Source organism: Odocoileus virginianus, chromosome 17 (assembly GCF_023699985.2).
Source record: "Odocoileus virginianus isolate 20LAN1187 ecotype Illinois chromosome 17, Ovbor_1.2, whole genome shotgun sequence".
NCBI lineage: Eukaryota > Metazoa > Chordata > Mammalia > Artiodactyla > Cervidae > Odocoileus > Odocoileus virginianus.
The window spans coordinates 39,677,073-39,694,109 of record NC_069690.1 but is presented as its reverse complement, the minus strand read 5'-3'; the positions used below and the strand labels follow the sequence as shown (position 1 = coordinate 39,694,109).

The following is a 17,037-nucleotide window of genomic DNA, read 5'->3' as shown; positions in this document are numbered from 1 at the left end:
GTAAATTAGCAATAAAAAATTGCTATTCTTTATTTAAAAAAAAAAAAGCCAAGAAGGTTGCCCAGGATGTCATTTCCTGAGCAGTTCCTGGTCTGGCTCCTCTGCGTATCTGAGTAAATTTCCCAGACTCTTTTCCAGTAACAGCTCTTCTTCTCCTTGGCCCATCATCATGATCACCTTTATCTTCACAGGGTTTCCAGAGTGTGTTTGCATCTCTTCATCTAGTTCTAAAGACAGTTCATTTGTTACCTGGTTTGGGATACAAACATACCTCATCCAAAATAGAGTTTTCCCAGTCCTTCTTATCCCCTCAGAAGACCCATTGGTGTTGGGTAGACAGGAGTGTCATAGTCTTGCACCTAATTAACTAGTGTTTTGAATAAATCTGGAAAGATTAGAATTACTCAGCAAAATAATACAGATTTTTACAGAAACTGTTTTTCTGCTTTTCTTGACTCTACACAGCCAGTAGTTTCTGAAGATCAGACAGCAGCGCTGATGGCCCATCTCTTTGAAATGGGATTCTGTGACAGGCAGTTGAACCTAAGGCTGCTGAAGAAACACAATTACAACATCCTGCAAGTGGTGACAGAACTCCTTCAGGTCAACAACAACGATTGGTATAGCCACCGCTACTGAGGAGTGACCTCGTATTAAATAACTTTGCCTGCTGCTCAGAGATGATCTTTATTCTGTTGGGGCATGGGGTAGAGACCCTTGCTTATTTTTTAATCTGATGAATCTATAATAAGAGCCCACCATTGAATTATCAAGACAGTACCTGCATTGCAGTATTTTTTGGAGCAAATCAAAAACCAGAACTTAAATTTTCACCGTAGACATTAGGTGAATTGTAGCAAGAGCATTTTTCAATTGATTTGGATAAAGCTCCTTTCTCTGTTTTAGTGCACTGAAGAGTATAACTTAAACTTCCTATAGAACCATTTTTCTTTCTGCTTGTATTGAAGTTGAGTATTTTTCTTTGCTTAACATGGATGTTTTTATGAGGATATCTGTTGTCAGTTTTTAAAAGGAATTAACCTTGGAAGTTGTTTTCCAGAATTATTCTCATAATTTCTCTTAACCTATCCCAAGCTTAAATAGCTATGTGGTATTAAAATGACACCTAGAATGTGATAGGAATTTTGTTACTCTTCCCTTTTCAAGTAGAAAGTCACTTCTCTGCAAGTCTCGGTAATCAGCACTGTTGTTTTCTAAAGACCCCACTGATGCGTTGAAGTATATCCACCTTCCACGTCTCTGCACTTCTGAGTAAGGAGCGGGGAGTGTGCTAAATAACCCACCAGCACCTGTTGAACAGTGTCTATTGTAGCAATTTTGCATACATTTGTATTTTATTTAAGGGAAAAAGTTTAGGTAGTGTGAAATATTTTGCTAATCCTATAAAGAAGAAAAAAAACTTCTATTAAAGGAAAAAGTAAATTTAACAGTTAACTTTTTTCTTTATGTCAGGGGGCAGGTCTTATTTACAGTAGAGTGGGCAAGGGCTGTATAGAAACATGAGAAAACTGAACTTTATTATGTGACTATCAGTAAAATTCAGGAGCGGGCAAATGAGTGGGTGTGAGGCTTTGAAATGGGATTCAGGAAGTCCTGAATGTCTCTTGAATGTTTGAAATCTGTTCAAGAGAACTTAGAACAAGAAAAAGAGGCTGATATTTTACAAAACTTGGATGGGGAGCAAACTCACAGAAAAATGTTTTGGTTAATTTAACCCCAGGGTAAGTGAGTGGGAAAGAGCTTGCTTACAAAGGTCCAAAGTCCTCACTCTGTTTATAGAAGGGAGTCTTGGGTACAGCTGGTAAAGAGGTAACAAAAAACACTAAAGATTTTAGTCATAAAAATTGCTTGCAGAAAAGAAATCTGACCCCCCAGCCCGAAGGGGGAGGGATAATAAAATAGTATTATATAACCTGGTTGGTATTACAGTGAATGATGATTTAATCATTAGCCATAATGATGTTTATTTACAGTATAACCTTTCAATGCTGTTAAATAGGCCAGGATTCAGACTGCAAGCCAACCAGGCTGTTCGTTATTTAAAACGTTTTTATGGGGCCGTCTGGGTAGAGGCTGAGCAGCCGGTTGTGTGTAATTAATTGAGTTGATTTGGGACGGGATCTGTCTTGACCATCTGAGTCGTATTGTAAGGGTCCAGTCGTCTGTCCCATTGTACTTGTACGTAACCGCTTAAAGAATGGTGAAATAAACTTTGAAACTCTTACCTTCCCTGGCTGGTACCTTCGTCCAGTACCTCGCATGGCCCTTGAGGAGCTGAGAAACGTTCTGGCCGCTGTGTTGAGGGAGGCGGGCCCTGGGAGGGAGGAGGCGGGCCCTGGGGGCGGGTTCGGAGGAGCCGAGGCGGAGCTTCCCAAGGCTTTGAATCAAAGCTTGGGGCGAGACCCCGGCTCCCGCAGTTTCGGTTCTACTTTGCAGGCGTTTCTGTCGCCGCGGTCGCCCGAGGGTAAGGCGCTTTGAGAAATTCCTTTACTTTTCCTTTGGGAGGCAAGGGCCCAGGCCCCTCCTGTGCCTCCTCCTCCTAGCGCAACACGCAGGTACCGAACTCTACTAACGGCCTCTCGGGGTGTCTGATGGGACTTAAAATCCTCTTTCGATGAAATCTTGGCCTCTCAGTCCAGGCCCAGCTTCAGAGTAGGGCGTGAAGCAGCTGGGGCTATGGGTAGGCCACAGTCGCGGCTCCCCACCTGCCCCAACGGGGCATTCAACCCCACCCCCCAGGACTCTGGAGCCACCCTACCCTAAAGGCTCTCGTCCCCAAAGACGTACTCCAAAAATCTCCAAAAGTCCTCGCAGTTGAGAGGAGCCCGGGATCTCAGACCTAAGCCAGGTGAGGCTACCTTTATTTTAGCCCAGAAGGTCAGAGTTCAGCTCAGGATGCCCACTCATTTGACTCCACTCTTTTGAGAATCTAGATTTTTAGCCTCGGTTCTTCCTTGTAAAGGACTGACCCAGACGTTGCCCCTCCCCCAGACATTCTTTCCCATCCCACCTTAGAAAGCAACATAGAAGTTTATGCTCCCTTCCACGACCTTTTTAGGGGTTTTTTAAGCCACATCTGTGACCAGTCTAGCTTCATTTTTCTTTCTTGTTCCGAAGAATCCCTACCTTCCTATTACACCAGTACCTGCCCAAGTTCAGGAATGGAAGCTGGGAGACCCAGGCTGGGAGACCTCAGGCATTTCTGCCCCGGGGTGCTGGAGAGACATCTCCAGAATTGTCTTGTCTCAGAGGATGAAGGGACTCTCCTGGCTGCTGCCCCCAAGCCAACCCTATCTAACTTCCTTCCTTGGTAATCAGTGACAGCTCAGCAACTTTTCCAGAACAAAATAAGTGCTCTGCTTTCACTTAGGAAAGTCCCTTAAAGTGAAATAACCTCTGCTTTGCTTTTCCCTCTCGGAATTGAGCTGTCCTACAATAAAGAGAGGAGTTGAAATGCAGAGATTCGTGATCTAAGAGCCACGGGTAACTGCTTGAATTTCCGTACCTTCACTTCCTTAGGCTTGAGCTTGCTGAAATTGTGGTGGGGCCCCTTGCCAATCTCGAAAGCCTAAAACCATAGTGACACCCAACATCCACGCTAACTGAATTTTGTTCTTTTTTCATCAGTGAAAAATATCCCTGAACAATGGGTGAGACGTTCTCCCAGCTGGCCTCTCAGGAGGATGAGAACAAATTGATCCTGCCCCCCGACCCAGCCTTTGGCAGCAAGGCTGCCAGCTACTCCAGCACCGGCAACAGCAAGCCTTTCTGTTCCTGTGTGCCTTGTGAAAGGGCTGCTGGTGCTGGCTTTGTAACTTGTCCCACCTGTCAGGGCAGTGGGGAGATTCCTCGAGGTGAGTAACTGCAGGCTCTGGAAGTAGCCTGGGATCCAGGAAAGGCTCTTTAACAGCCAGCTGGCCAGCACCAGGCCCCTCTGAGTCTCCCTGGATGGTGTTAGATCATCGGGCTCCTAGTCCCCCAGTTTCAGGCTGGTCCAGGGAGATTCTAACCCTCCCTGTGCTCTCTGCAGAGACCTCCCTCCTGCCCTGGTTGTACCACCCAACCCCAGGGGATTTCCAGCCTCTCTGCTTCCTTAGCAACCCTGCCGTAGGATTCAGGAAGTTACCAGTTTCTCCAAAGAAACTGGGCTTTTCTGACTTGTGATGACTTGCAGAAATTCTTCACCCATGTCAATGAAAATCTCACCTCCATTCGAGAAATGGCAAAACTAAGCTGCCAACAGCCAGTGTCCCCAGTCCTGCCCTGGGTCAGAGATAGTGTGCTTCTGAGACTGCTCAGGGATGGAGGGGAGCTTCTTGCAGGCTGATACAGGAAACTTGTCATGAACACTTCGTGGCCCTCCTCATCCTCTTTCTCTCTACAGAGCTAGAGAAGCAGCTGGTGGCCCTTATCCCCTATGGGGACCAGAGGCTGAAGCCCAGGCACACGTAAGCCCCTCTTCATTGCCCGTGGAGGCAATTCCTCTTTGTCATCCCACCCAATGTGCCCTCCTCTACTAAATTTTCTCCATTGGTTCTCCTCCAAAAGCCTGAGCCTCACTGGGCTCAGACATATTAGCACCCTGTTTCCACAGATTTTCCTAGTTAAAGAATCTCAGGGCACAGCATACCACCTGAGGTCAGTTAGTATCCAAAGCATCACTGCTTCCAAGAAGCATGGCTCCCTTTTGAAGACAGAGAGGACCTCTTGACTCTGCAAGTCCTTCCAGGATAGAGGGAGTTGCCATTGGTTTAATTGCCATTGGTTTGGGGAAATGATTTTTCCTAAGAACTTCCTCTGCTATGGCAGTTCAGACCTGCTTGTTCTCTTCCCCGAAAAGATGGAAAGCCAGCTACTCCCTGACCTGGGACCCTTCAGAACCTCAGAGGCAGCCCTGAGTTTCACTGTGGGGGCCTGTGACTCTGTTTGTCATCTGGGTCATTTGACATGAATCCCTGCAGCTCCTCCTCCCAGGGTCCTCAGCTTCCATCTGGGAGCCACCACCCAGCCCTCCCCCACCACTGCATCAGAATCCAAATCTGGCAGTGACCCTTAGAAGGTGCTACCAAGGTGCGGTCTCTTTAATGTGTATTATAATTTTGAATTAGATGGACAGATGATGTCTGGTTCTGAATATGAGTATTAAAATTCAGAACTCTCAAAATTCATATGGACTTCTTCCAGTGATAGCTGGCCAATAGCTAGCACTGGTTTAGCCTTTGACTATGCACCAGGACCAGGGATTGGTGGCTTTTCCTGCATTAGCCCATAACAGATTGTATGAGGTAGGTAGGTACAATGAATTATCTCCCATTTTATAGACAAGGAAACTGAGGCTTGGGGCTTAAATGGGTTGTTCAGAGTTACTGGGCCAGTGGGTACAGAGAGCTGGGGATGGACACCAAGCTGCTGACTTCTCAGTCCTGTGCTTCTCCTCACTCTGGGCCACCCCTGACTCCAGGCTCCTCCACACCTGAGGAGCTAAGTGTCCAGTTGTGAGGGGAACTCAGAGGAGAGCCTTGTGTACAGAGAAGAGTATCTGAACACCCCTGGCCAGGTTGCTTCTGTGTCCAGACTTCTCCACTTTCCTACCCGGGTCCTGCTTTCCCACAGGAAACTCTCCGTGTTCCTGGCAGTGTCCATCTGTCTGGTGACCTCGTCCCTCATCGTCTTTTTCCTGTTTCCCCGGACAATCGCCGTGCAGCCTGTGGGCCTCAACTCCTCCACGGTGGCCATTGATGAGGCCAATGTCTACCTCAACATAACGGTGGGTGGGTGCCTGTGCCCCTGGGCTCCGACCCCACCTTCCAGGCAGCACTCCTCTGAAGCCCTTGTCCTGTGTTCTGACCTTGGGCATGGGCAGCCAAGGATCTTACGGCACTCAGAGGATGTCAGAAGCCTGGGGAGAAGCCCCTAACAGATTGTGTAGGATTGGAACTGTGAGAGGTTAGAATTGAGGCCAGAGCAGTATTAGGGAGTGGTATGCCTGAGACTTTCCGGGTGGGCAGGGGAACAGAAAGAGCCTTGCAAGGTGAGACTGCTTTCTGAGACAGCTTAATGTCCCAGTATTCTTGCCTGGAGAACTCCATGGACGGAGGAGCCTGGCAGGCTACAGTCCATGGGTCACAAAGAGTCGGACAAGACTGAGTGACTAACACTTTCACTTTTACGGTCTTAGTTAACAGTGACCCTGTGTCATTAAAAGCCCCTTCAAGAGGCTCCTGGCACTGGTGCCCCAGCAGCTGAAGCTCTCACTTGGGGATGGGGCTCAATCAGGCTGGGGGCTTTTGAAACTGTTTGACTTCTTCTTGCCAAGGATGGTTACTCTCACCCCTCCCTTTCCCTGTCTTCCTCCCCAGAGTATCTTGAATATCTCCAATAACAATTACTGCCCTATCACTGTGACCCAGCTGACCATAGAGGTTCTGCACCTGTCCCTCGTGGTGGGACAGGTCTCCCACAGCCTCCTTCTCCACATCGGCTCTTTAGCCACTGAACAGGTGACTCCCTCTCGCTGGCCAGCTCCACACCGCACAAGTGTGTGGACACAGGTGGTGGGGGGAAGGGGGCGGCTGCAGTTGGGGCTAACCCTATGACCATTTGGTTGACAGATATTTTATGCAGTGGCCAACAAGATATGGGATGAAAACACATAGTGAGTAGCCCTTGATCTCTTCTCCCTCACCTCCGTCCTGGTTGGAAACCCAGTTTGAATCCCCACCAGATTTCTTGATTGCTTAGCAACCCTGCAGCCAGCATTCAGCCTGCATGCTTATAGCCAAGACTGCAGTGTGCAAGTGTTCAGGGCCCCCAGCATCTGCCTGTTTGGAGTGGGATTGAAATGAAAACCAGGCTGGAATTGGGTTAATCCTTACAATATATGGGACTTCCCTTGTAGCTCAGTTGGTAAAGAATCTGCCTGCAATGCAGGAGACCTGGGTTTGACCCCCGGGTTGGGAAGATTCCCTGGAGAAGGGAAAGGCTACCCACTCCAGTATTCTGGCCTGGAGAATGCCATGGACTGTATAAACCCATGGGGCCGCAGAGGTGGACACGACTGAGTGACTTTCACTTTCACTTTTACAATATATGACTTGGGCTCTTCAGCCTGACTCGCTGTTTTCTACTAAGGGAATGGCCAGCACATGCCTGGGCCAAGCCAGTGGGGGTTGGGGGAGTGATGTGCTCACCTTAGGCAGAGGGAGTGGGAAGGGGTGGGAGTGGCCTGGGTCCTTGCCCTCCCCATGGAAAGGAGGCCAGGGGCCTGGGACTGACAGGCTGCTCAGTGTGAAACGTGGTCCCGTGTTCTTCCTCTCTGTCTTTCTCAGCAAAATCTGTACCTGGCTGGAAATCAAAGTCCACCATGTGCTCTTGTACATCCAGTAAGTAGGATTTGAAGCCCTGGTATCCCCTCTCTCACTTCTTCTTTTTTTTTTTTAATAGTTACTTATTTTGGCTTTGCTGGGTCTTAGGTTAAGCATGCGGGATCTTTAGTTGTGACATGTGGACTCTAGTTCCCTGACCAGGGATTGAACCTGGGTCCCCTGCATGGGAAGCTCAGAATCATAGCCACTGGACCACCAAGGGAGGCCCCTCTCTCCCACCTCTGACTCCAGCTCCCCCTAGTGGGAAGGAAGTCATCCAAGCTGACTCCATGAATCTGTTGGCTCTTGATAGTGGCACGTCCAGCCCTTCCTCTAGGGTCCACCTTGCTTCTGAGCTGTTGATGTGACACCCATGGAGCTGCCCAGGACCTGGGTGGGGCAGCTGTCCCAGGAGCCATGACACAAACAGGAAGCCAGCCCTCCCCAGAGAACAGAGCAGGGCCAGGGCTTTCCTCTTCCTCCCAGACACAGTTACCAAAGCCTCTTTTTCCTCTCTAGGGGCACCCTGACCTATTCCTACCTGAGCCGTTCCGAGCAGCTGGTCTTCCAGAGCTATGAATATGTGGACTGTCGGGGAAACACATCTGTGCCCCACTTGCTGGTCTCTCACCCACCGTGACCTGTCTGCTGTCCTCAAGCTCCCGTCGCGTGCCGGCCTGGTCTGTACCTCCCACAACTCCGTGGTACCCAGCAGGACCATGGTGACTTTGCCAAAGGAAAAACCCTGCTTTATCATACCCTTCCCACCCCATGCACCCGCAGTAGAGGAAGCTTCCTGTGGAAGTTAACTTCATATACACTCACACACCCCTACCTCTCTCTCTCACACATAGACCCATACATACAGTGTCTCTCTCTCTCTCACACATACACAAATACACACACACACACCCACTCTCTGATTTCCACAGTATCAGAAGCCTGATTCTTCTAGAGGCCAGCACCAGAGGCCTCCTGGTTATGTCTGGAGGGAAGTCTGACCCAAAGTTTCCTCAGAGCTGCCTCAGAGGCATGGAGCAGGACCCACCTTCCTATGCTGAGCACTGTGGTTGCCTGGTTCCTCCAGGGAAGGCCTTCTTCCTGCCTGAATGCAACTTTCATTTTATCTGGTTTGACTCCACGGATCCTTTTCCAGTTCTCCGCCCAGTGATGGGAATGACAGGGATCAGCCTGTGCTGTCCTCAGGGCGTTTTGCTTTGGTCACGTGACAGATCGTTGGTGATGGCCTGCTTCTCTCCTGGTAACTTGTTGCCCACCTTTTGGCCAAGGCCCTTTGGCTCTGCCTCCTTCCTGGTTATAGATGATCTGGGTCCCCAGGAACACAGAGCTGTTCTGCAGTTAAAGCTTCTCTTCTCCATAAGACACTTTTATTAATATTATTCTCTGCACCAGAGTCATGTTAAAAGGTATTTATTGAAGGAGGTCACAACCCTGAGCCCATGTACGTGCACACAGGTCAGATGGTGCCAGCGTCGCCTTTACCGTGGTTCCTATCACTCAGACAGGCAGAGAGATGAGCTTGGAGGGTGGGGAAAGCTGAATGTGAAGTAGGAAGGATGGAGAAAGGGAAGTGGGGACAGAACCTGATGACTAGCTGACCAGGGGACAAGAGGAAGGGAGGAGTTCATCCCGTATGCACACTTTCATGCCTGAGTAACGGGTCAAAGTGGTGCTGGCAACAGCGTGAAAATCCACGAAGTCCAGGCTGGAGCTTATGCTGTGTGGAGTTCGGAAAATGTAAAGGATTTACATTGTATTCACTAAACTGTACTTAACAGTGTTTAAAAAAGAAAAATAAAGGTGTCCTATAATTGGGAAGGGAGCTGCTGGTGGACACTCCCTGTCTCACAGCCTATTTCTTAATGTCCAGGTGGGCATCAAGGTGTCTTCCCCAGTCCCTGAGCCCCTCAGGAACATGCCCTGCTTCTCTGGCTTCTCTCCCTTTCTCTCATTATATATCTCTGAAGTCCCATCCAACTTTAATATTCTTGTTCTGTGTCCCCACCCTCCCCATACCTCCCCCAAGTGCTCCTCTCAAGAAACACTGCACTGAGAGGTTCCTTTGTGCATGCTAAGTCACTGCAGTCATGTCTGACTCTGCAACACTATGGACTGTAGCCTGCCAGGCTCCTCTGTCCACGGGATTCTCCAGGCAAAAATATCAGAATGTGTTAATTTCCAACCCAAAGGCCATGCTACAATGAAAGGACCCAGGCACCATCCCCCCTTACCAGTCAAGAGTGGAAGAGGGGATGAGGCTGGGGGACCCTACCTGTCAGTTTCAGGAAGTGGGGAGGGGGATATCTGGGGGCTTTAGAGCCTCTTAGCTGTCTCTGCTACACGGAAAGACTGAGACCCAGGGAGGAAGAAGCCTATGGATTTGGGGGGTGGGGCAGTCCCCCTCTTCCTAAGGTCAGGTGTCCTGTGCCTGAGACTACTTTCCCCCTTTCCTCTGAGTTCTTTATTTCCGTCCCTGCCTCTCATCATCAACAGCAGCATGCCCACAGTGGACCAGACTGATGCTGGACTTGGGGCAGGGGGTCCCTGTCTGCCACTTCTTCCCGTCGCTGCCCCAGGTCTGCTCTGGTGTGATACAACCCCTCCTCCCCCAGCTGTATCTCAGTAAGCATCCTCCAGGGAGCCGGGCTGATGGCTCCAATGAGAGTCATGAACCTGAGCTCCCGACAGGCCTATCATTCCTAAATAAGGGCCAATAGTGGAGCTGTAGACTTGAGGGGTGCAAAGCCAAGTTCTCCCATAGGCTTTACCTGGAGAAGCAAGGACTTACCTTCCACTTTCTTCCCACACTCCCTCCATCCTCTTCCTACCCCTCCTCCTCATCCCAATCTCACAGAGCCTGACCAGTCTCTTCGATTCTTTCCAGGAAGAAATCACATTTTATTCCTGGCTCAGCTCCTCTGCCAGAGTGGATCAGGAGGGACTGGCTTTTGAAGTGGAGGTGTTGCTGGGTGGTAAGAAGATCAGGTTGCTTATCTGATTTTTTGCTGATGGCCAGTGGGATCTTGGGGTCTATTTCTGAATCACCACTGCTGGATGTAATTCGTTGACTGAGAAGGAGGAGAGACAGGAGGCAAAAACAGGTCAGCAGTTCCCAGGCCCACTGGGTTTGCTTACTGTATTAAGTAAGCCCTTTGAAGCCAAGGAATCAAAGTGAAATGTAGTGAACAGCCCAGTCCTCATCTTAAAGGACTATGATCGGGTTCTCCTGTCCTTGGCACCTGTGTCAGGAAGGAAAAAAAAAACCTTTCCAAAGCTCATCCTGTTTTATGTAACTCCCAAGACTCTCAAGAGTCTTCATGGGTTTGATGGTCTACAATTAGCGGACACTAAGCTAAGTGCTTCAGATGCCTTCCCTTTTAATCCAGTCCTCATGACAGCTCTACTGTGGAACTGGTATCATTCTCCTTTAATGAATGGGCAGCTGAGACTCAGAGAGTGAGTCCTGCTGCCAGAGAGTGGTGATCCTAACTGAGAACCATACCTCTTACTTCAGGTCTTTCCTCCCTCCTGCCTAGCGGACTCTATCCTAATCAGCCCCTAGATTGTGCTTCTTTGTACCTGTCCAGCCTTCCCAGCTAGACTGTCAGCTCCTTCACTTACACTTGGTACTGAGCAGTGGGGCCTGCCGAGACATTCTTATGGGGAAGGAATGGAGGAATGGGCCATCCAGAAATGACTGAACAGCTTCAATCCCCTCTCCCAACTTCTGCCAAGGAAGCCTTTCTAGACTCCCCCCACACTTACACGCAAGCACACTCAGACACGCAGCCAGAAGCTATCTGGCTTTCACACTCTGAATCTGTCTCACCGTGAATCGTGAGTACTTGGTTTGCATATCTGGGCTACATTTCTTATAACCTGATGACGAAACAAAGCACAATTACTCATCTGGCAGTTTCTGAGAACGGAACACGACACATCTGGATTCTTTACCAGGCGGGCCATGGCCCCTATCTAAGGCAAGGCACAGACCCAGCCCACACTGAAAACTCTCTACCAGGAAGCCAGCCTGTGCTTCCCTGTTCCAGACCCCACAGGGCTCAGGGCATTGTTGCTAAGCCTACAACTCATCTCCCGCCCTCTGTTGGCTCCCTCCCCAGTCTGTCCCCCTCACCCTAGAGGAGGGACTGACAACTTCTGAGCCACCCTCTGTGGAAGTTGGCAGGTTTCTCTGCCACCCTAGCTTGGCACAAAGCCACTCAGAGACAGTGACTCCCAAGTAAAGGAGATTCCCCCAAATATGGCATCTGGGCCCTCACCAGGGACTCCTTCCTCACTACCTCCTACTGCTGGGTATCTTACCAGGACCATGAGGGTTGGTCACCTCTCCTTGGTATGTGTCCTTGTGGGGACCTGGCCTCTGGGAATCCTGGAGGATGTACTGGGAGGTGCCCTGAGTAAGACGTTCTTGGGCGTTTTGCTGCTTTGGCTGTGGTGGCTGCTGGGGCACCTGCGGTGGCTGTGGCATAGGTGGCAACTGTGATTGCGCCAGGGGTGGCTGCGACTCCTGCCGGGTCTCCTGAGGTGGCTGGGTTTTCTTCTCACATTGACGTTCCTCTTCTTGGAGTTTCTTCAGTTCCTGGCAAGAAGCCCCCCACAAGTGGAATCCTCCTCCCACCCCACCCACTCACCAGCTTGCCAGAGACACTGCAGGAAGCAAGACAAGGGAATCCTGAGGCGGAGGTGACTGCAGGGTCTCTGTTCCCTGGAGTTGAAGGCTGAGCCTGGAGCCTGAGCCATCTCGCCTCACCCACCCACACCCTAAACTGTTTCTATAGCAACAGTGCCCCCTGGCAGATCCCCTGCCCAGTAAACACAGCCTCTGACTCCCTACCTCCTAGCTTGAGAGCTGTGTGCACTGAAATCCATTTGCAGTGCCAGAGAGTAAAGAATAATTTCTTACAAATGCCTCGAAACAGCACTGTCCAGTAGAAATTTAATGGGTACCATATTCAGAGGCGAATGCTTTCACTCTCATATATAATTTAAAATTTTCTATTAGCCACATAACAAAGGAAGAAGAAATAGGTAAAACTAAGTATAACAATGTATTTTATTCCACCCAATACATCCAAAACATAAAATCAATATGATAATATTGATAGTTGATAGTGTTTGTTTTTGTACTAAGTCTTCAAAACACAGAGGGCATTTTATACTCAACAGCACATCTGAATTTAGACATTACATTTTTCAAAAAATGTGTGGTTGCAGGGCTTCCCTGGTGGCTCAGTGGTAAAGAATCCGCCTGCCAGTTCAGGTGACACCAGTTCGATCCCTGACCCGGGAAGATCCCCCATGCCGAGGAGCACCTAAGCCCAACTATTGAGCCTGTGCTCCACAGCACATGCGCCACAGCTACTGAAGCCTGTCCTCTGCAACAAGAGAAGCCACTGCAATGGGAAGCCTGTGCACCGAGACTGCTTTCCGAAACTAGAGAAAAGCCGGAGCAGCAAGGAAGACCCAGCACAACTGTAAATAAATAAACTAATAACAAAAATGTTTGATCAAGGGATTTCTCTAGTAGTCCAGTGGTTAAGAATCCACCTGCCACTGTGGGGGCATGGGTTCGATCCCTGGTCCAGAAAGATTCCACATGCCATGGGGCAACTAGGCCCGGGCACAACTTCTGAACCTGCACTCTAGAGCCCACCAGCCATGCTGAAGCCCATGCGCCTAGAGCCTGTGCTCCACACAAAAGAAGCCACCGCGATGGGAAGCCCTCGCACTAGAGAAAGCCTGCATGCAGCAACGAAGACCCATCACAGCCAAAAATAAAGTAACACAAATTCGTTTTAGAAAGGCAAGTTTTACAAAATAAACTTGATCAATATTTCGAGTTCATATAATTTACAATCAAAAAAGTAGATTTACATACCCAAGTTGTTCCAAACATACTTAAAATTTTGCCAGTATGTAAAGTGGATATTTGTTTTTAAATTTATACTTAAATAAATATGTAAAATTTAAAATTCAGTCCCTCAGTCTCTTAGCCACGTCTCAAGGGCTATAGCACACAGGCTGGTAGCCACCATATCAGACAGTGCAGCTTTAAAACCTCCTGTGCCTGACCCCTCAGTCCCACATGAGGCCTCAGCCTAGTATAACCACAAAGCTGAGTCACCCCAATGCACACACACACATCCACGACATCAAAGGAACTTGCTTTCCTCCAGCTCCCAGCAAAACAACATTCGCCAGATAGTAGCTTCCTGGGGATCTGTTTTCCCTCCCCATCTCCTCCCTATCCCTGGAAGGACCCCGGTGAACCCAGCCCCTCTCTTGCACCTGCTCTTGCTGCTGCTGGGCTATCAGCCACCTCTTCCGGTCCAAAGCCATCTGCCGCCGACGGGCCTCCCAGTGGTAAGCACTGCCCATGACAGTGAGGGTGACAGAAGGGAGGGGTGACAGAAGGCAGAGGGGTGGGGGCAGGCAGAGCCCAGGAGGCTGCCACTGCCCCCACCACTTCTGTCTCCTCTCTCCTCAACCCCGTGGCCTGTAACCAGAACCACCTCACAATGTGACCACTACCAAGGCAACTGGGCAGGCCCCCCTCCCCTGCCATGGGAAGGCGGGAGGTGTTCTTCCCAAGCCTCCCAGGGAACATCTGTAAAGCACCTTTCTCTCCGGGGCCCTGAGCACGTAGAAGACAGCTTTCCACCTTAGCTTTGAGTTTCAATGAACCCCAGGGACAATTCCCAAGTGGTCTGACTTTTCTCTCTGGTTTCTTTCTCCTACCCACCCCAGGATTTCAGCATCTTCTTCTGGCCCTCTGCTGACCTCTCCCTCTCCTCCTGCTTTAGTCCTCCATCTCCTCCCCCTGTGCTAAGTCAAGAAAATGCAAGGCCTTCCCTGGTGGTTCGATGGTTAAGAATCCACCTGCCAATGCAGAGGACATGGGTTCAATCCCTTGTCCAGGAAGATTCCACATGCCTTGGGGCAACTAAGCCTGTGTGCCACTACTGAAACCCATGAGCCTAGAGCCTGGACTCTATAACAAGCCACTGCAATAAGAAGCCCGCGCACCACAGCTAAAGAGTAGCCTCGGCTCTCAACAACTAGAGAAAGCCCAAGCGCAGCAACAAAGACCCAGCACAGCCACAAAAAAAATTTTTTTAATTGAAAAAAAAAATCCAACTAACCTTCACTGGGGTCTGAACTCTGTGAATACAAGGTGGCTTATTAGAAATTACCCTAATCCTGGGGATTTAATATGCTGGGCTCAAGTCAACCCTCTATCTCTTCTTCTGAACTTGGGCTCAGTCTTACCTCTCTGAGACTCCCATTTCCTCACCTGGAAAACCAGAAAGGTAGTACTTGTTACAGTCCTCACAGGGTTCACACAGGACCAAAAGGATTAATAGACGAGAAATATATGAAATGAAGTATAAAACTGCTGAGCTACAGGTTAGGATTTTTTATTATCCTACTTAATTTGCATGCTGTTGAGGAAAAATTCATCCCCTGGGCTTCTAGGTTCTTTGGTCTAATAATCAAATGGACACAAGACAGATGGCATGCATGCATGCTCAGGCACTCAGCTGTGTCCAACTCTTTGCAGCTCCATGGACTGCAGCCTGCCCAGACTCCTTTGTCCATGGAATTTCCTAGGCAAGAATACTGGAGTGGGTTGTCGTTCCTTCTCCAGGGGATCCTCCCAATCCAGGGATTGAACCCATGTCTCCTGCGTCTCCTCCATTGGCAGGCAGATTCTTTACCACTAAGCCCCTTGGGAAACCCCTAAGACAGATGAACAGGAGCAAAACAAGTGTAATTACATATATTCAGGGATCCCATAAGAATATAAGGGCCTGGGACCTCCCCTTGTGGTCTAGTGGTGAAGAATCTACCTTCCAATGCAGGCAATTCAGGTTTCATCCCTGGTCAGGGAACTAAGATCCCACATGCCCCAAGGCAACTAAGCCCAGGTACCTCAACTAGAGAGAAGCCCAAGCTTTGCAGGTAAGACCTGATTCAGCCAAAAATAAAAATAAAATAAGTATTTATTAAAAAGAATGTGAGACCCAAGGACAGTTGAGGCTTATATGCCATTCTGAGCTAAGGAATGGGATAAGAGCTTAGGGCTTCAAAACTGAGGAAAGGGTACTTCTCTGGTGGTACAGTGGCTATGACACTGTGTTCCCAATGCAGGGGGGCCAGGTTTGATCCCTGGTCAGGGAACTAGATCCTGCATGCTGCAACTTAGGCATTCGAATACCACAACTTGAGTTCACATGCCCATGTGCCACAGCTAAGACCCGGCGCAATCAAATTAAAAAAAAAAAAAAAAAAACAGAGGAGGGTAAATCACAGGACAAAAAGAGAACATGTGTTTGGTAATGAGATGTTTGCCCTGCTGTGCAGATGAGTTTCTCAGATAAAAGTTCTCTTTGATAATAACTCTCTCTGAGACAAGCCCCCTGTCTAAATTCTTTTAGGCAATTGAGTGAGAGATAAAAAGCTCTTCCTGGGTCTTTAGATCCTCCATTGCCTTGAGCTCAAATCACCCCGCGTATTAGTGACACATTCTGGGGAGGTTCATTTTTAACTCCTTGGGTCTCCAGTAGGTGGAGAGGCTAGAAGAGGGGGTCATTTCATTAAGTAGATTATTGGCCTTTCCCCACCGATTTAAATTTTTCTAGAAACAGCAGAGGCTGTTTGCAGCTGGAAACAAGGGAGGGACATGGGTGAAAAAGGGGCTTCGAACCCAGCCTCACCCTGTAACACTGCACTGGTGGAGGGAGGGTGCAGGATACAGCCCTTGAACCAGAGAACAGGTTCATAGAGTGTCAATTCAGGCAGCTGGTATACTGTAGTCATGTAGGGTTCTGGAGTTAGACTGACTTTAGTTGAATCCTGGCTGTGTCACCTGTTAGCTAGGAGAACTTAGGCAGGTCACTCAGCATCTCTGAGCCTTTCCTCTGAAGGTCGTTGGAAGACACCATGGGATGCGCGGCAAGTGCATGCCATCCCAGGGGGGACCTGGCTATGGCTGTCTGATAGGTTTGCCCCAGTTCTGTTGAGGAGCCGGTGGGTCTGTGAACCTTGCTACATCTCTCTTTTCCTATTTAAATTTGTTATAATATTTATTTATTTGGCCGTGTTGGATCTTTTTTTATTTTATTTTTAAAATTTTGGCTGTGCCGAATCTTCGTTGCTGCTCGGCTTCTCATTGAGGTGGCTTCTCTGGTTGCCGAGCAAGGACTCCAGGGCTCTCGGGCTTCAGTAGTTGCTGTGCGTGGGCTCAGGAGTTGCAGCTCCGGACTCTAGAGCACAGGCTCAGTAGTTGTGGCCCATGAGCTTAGTTGCTCCAAGGCATGTGGGATCTTCCTGGATCAGAAATCCAACCCACATCTCCTGCATTCGCAGGCAGATTCTTTACCTCTGAGTCACTGAAGAAGCCCTACATTGGGTCTTTTTTTTTTTTTTTTCCCTACATTGGGTCTTAGTTGCAGTACACAGGATCTTTGTTGGGGCACAAGGGCTCCAGAGCACAGACGGCTCAGTAGTTGTAGCATGTAGTTTCTTTCCCCAGGCTGCTCTGTCCATGGGGATCCTCCAGGCAAGAATACTGGAGTGGGTTGCCTTGCCCTGCTTCAGGGGATCTTCC

The 17,037-nt window shown here is 49.1% G+C and overlaps 3 protein-coding genes across 12 annotated transcripts in view; 2 read left to right on the top strand and 1 right to left on the bottom strand.

Annotated features, from left to right (window-relative positions):
- NBR1 (NBR1 autophagy cargo receptor) overlaps positions 1-2,245 on the top strand; it is a 28,841-nt gene extending 26,596 nt beyond the window's left edge. For all 7 annotated transcript variants that reach the window (XM_020886536.2, XM_070479451.1, XM_020886541.2 and 4 more), the window contains one exon: positions 466-2,245. In XM_020886536.2, coding sequence (XP_020742195.2) covers positions 466-639 — 174 coding nt within the window. In that variant the 3' untranslated portion in view covers positions 640-2,245. The remainder of the gene's footprint in view (positions 1-465) is intronic.
- Positions 2,246-2,398: 153 nt separating this feature from the next.
- Positions 2,399-9,217, top strand: TMEM106A (transmembrane protein 106A). 2 transcript variants are annotated; one of them, XM_020886544.2, is made up of 8 exons: positions 2,399-2,485; positions 3,649-3,875; positions 4,406-4,469; positions 5,635-5,788; positions 6,381-6,521; positions 6,633-6,676; positions 7,350-7,403; positions 7,905-9,217. In XM_020886544.2, the coding sequence occupies exons 2-8, from the start codon at positions 3,668-3,670 to the stop codon at positions 8,023-8,025; spliced, it is 786 nt and encodes a 261-aa protein (XP_020742203.1). In that variant the 5' UTR covers positions 2,399-2,485; positions 3,649-3,667; the 3' UTR covers positions 8,026-9,217. The 2 variants fall into 2 exon arrangements, with proteins under 2 accessions (XP_020742203.1, XP_020742202.1); XM_020886543.2 differs by lacking the exon at positions 2,399-2,485 and adding an exon at positions 2,492-2,869.
- Positions 9,218-10,268: 1,051 nt separating this feature from the next.
- On the bottom strand, positions 10,269-14,014 carry CCDC200 (coiled-coil domain containing 200). 3 transcript variants are annotated; one of them, XM_020886545.2, is made up of 4 exons: positions 13,716-14,013; positions 11,730-12,006; positions 11,236-11,285; positions 10,269-10,645 (listed from the first exon to the last, which is right to left on the bottom strand). In XM_020886545.2, exons 1-4 carry the CDS (start codon positions 13,803-13,805, stop codon positions 10,604-10,606), a joined length of 459 nt encoding a protein of 152 aa, XP_020742204.1. In that variant the 5' UTR covers positions 13,806-14,013; the 3' UTR covers positions 10,269-10,603. The 3 variants fall into 3 exon arrangements, with proteins under 3 accessions (XP_020742204.1, XP_020742206.1, XP_020742205.1); XM_020886546.2 differs by having other exon boundaries at positions 10,278-10,474; positions 13,716-14,007; XM_020886547.2 differs by lacking the exon at positions 11,236-11,285 and having other exon boundaries at positions 10,271-10,474; positions 13,716-14,014.
- Between the last annotated feature and the right edge of the window lie 3,023 nt (positions 14,015-17,037).

What these genes read in the sequence shown, in the direction of transcription:
- TMEM106A (XM_020886544.2), top strand. Translation starts at nt 3,668, where the DNA reads ATGGGTGAGACGTTCTCCCAGCTGGCCTCTCAGGAGGATGAGAACAAA. An exon ending in AGGCTGAAGCCCAGGCACAC is followed by an intron (nt 4,470 to 5,634) that starts GTAAGCCCCTCT and finishes GCTTTCCCACAG; the next exon opens with GAAACTCTCCGTGTTCCTGG. An exon ending in CATGTGCTCTTGTACATCCA is followed by an intron (nt 7,404 to 7,904) that starts GTAAGTAGGATT and finishes TTTCCTCTCTAG; the next exon opens with GGGCACCCTGACCTATTCCT.
- CCDC200 (XM_020886545.2), bottom strand. Translation starts at nt 13,805, where the DNA reads ATGGGCAGTGCTTACCACTGGGAGGCCCGTCGGCGGCAGATGGCTTTG. An exon ending in GACCAACCCTCATGGTCCTG is followed by an intron (nt 11,286 to 11,729) that starts GTAAGATACCCA and finishes TTTCGTCATCAG; the next exon opens with GTTATAAGAAATGTAGCCCA. An exon ending in CCAAGTACTCACGATTCACG is followed by an intron (nt 10,646 to 11,235) that starts GTGAGACAGATT and finishes TTCCTGACACAG; the next exon opens with GTGCCAAGGACAGGAGAACC.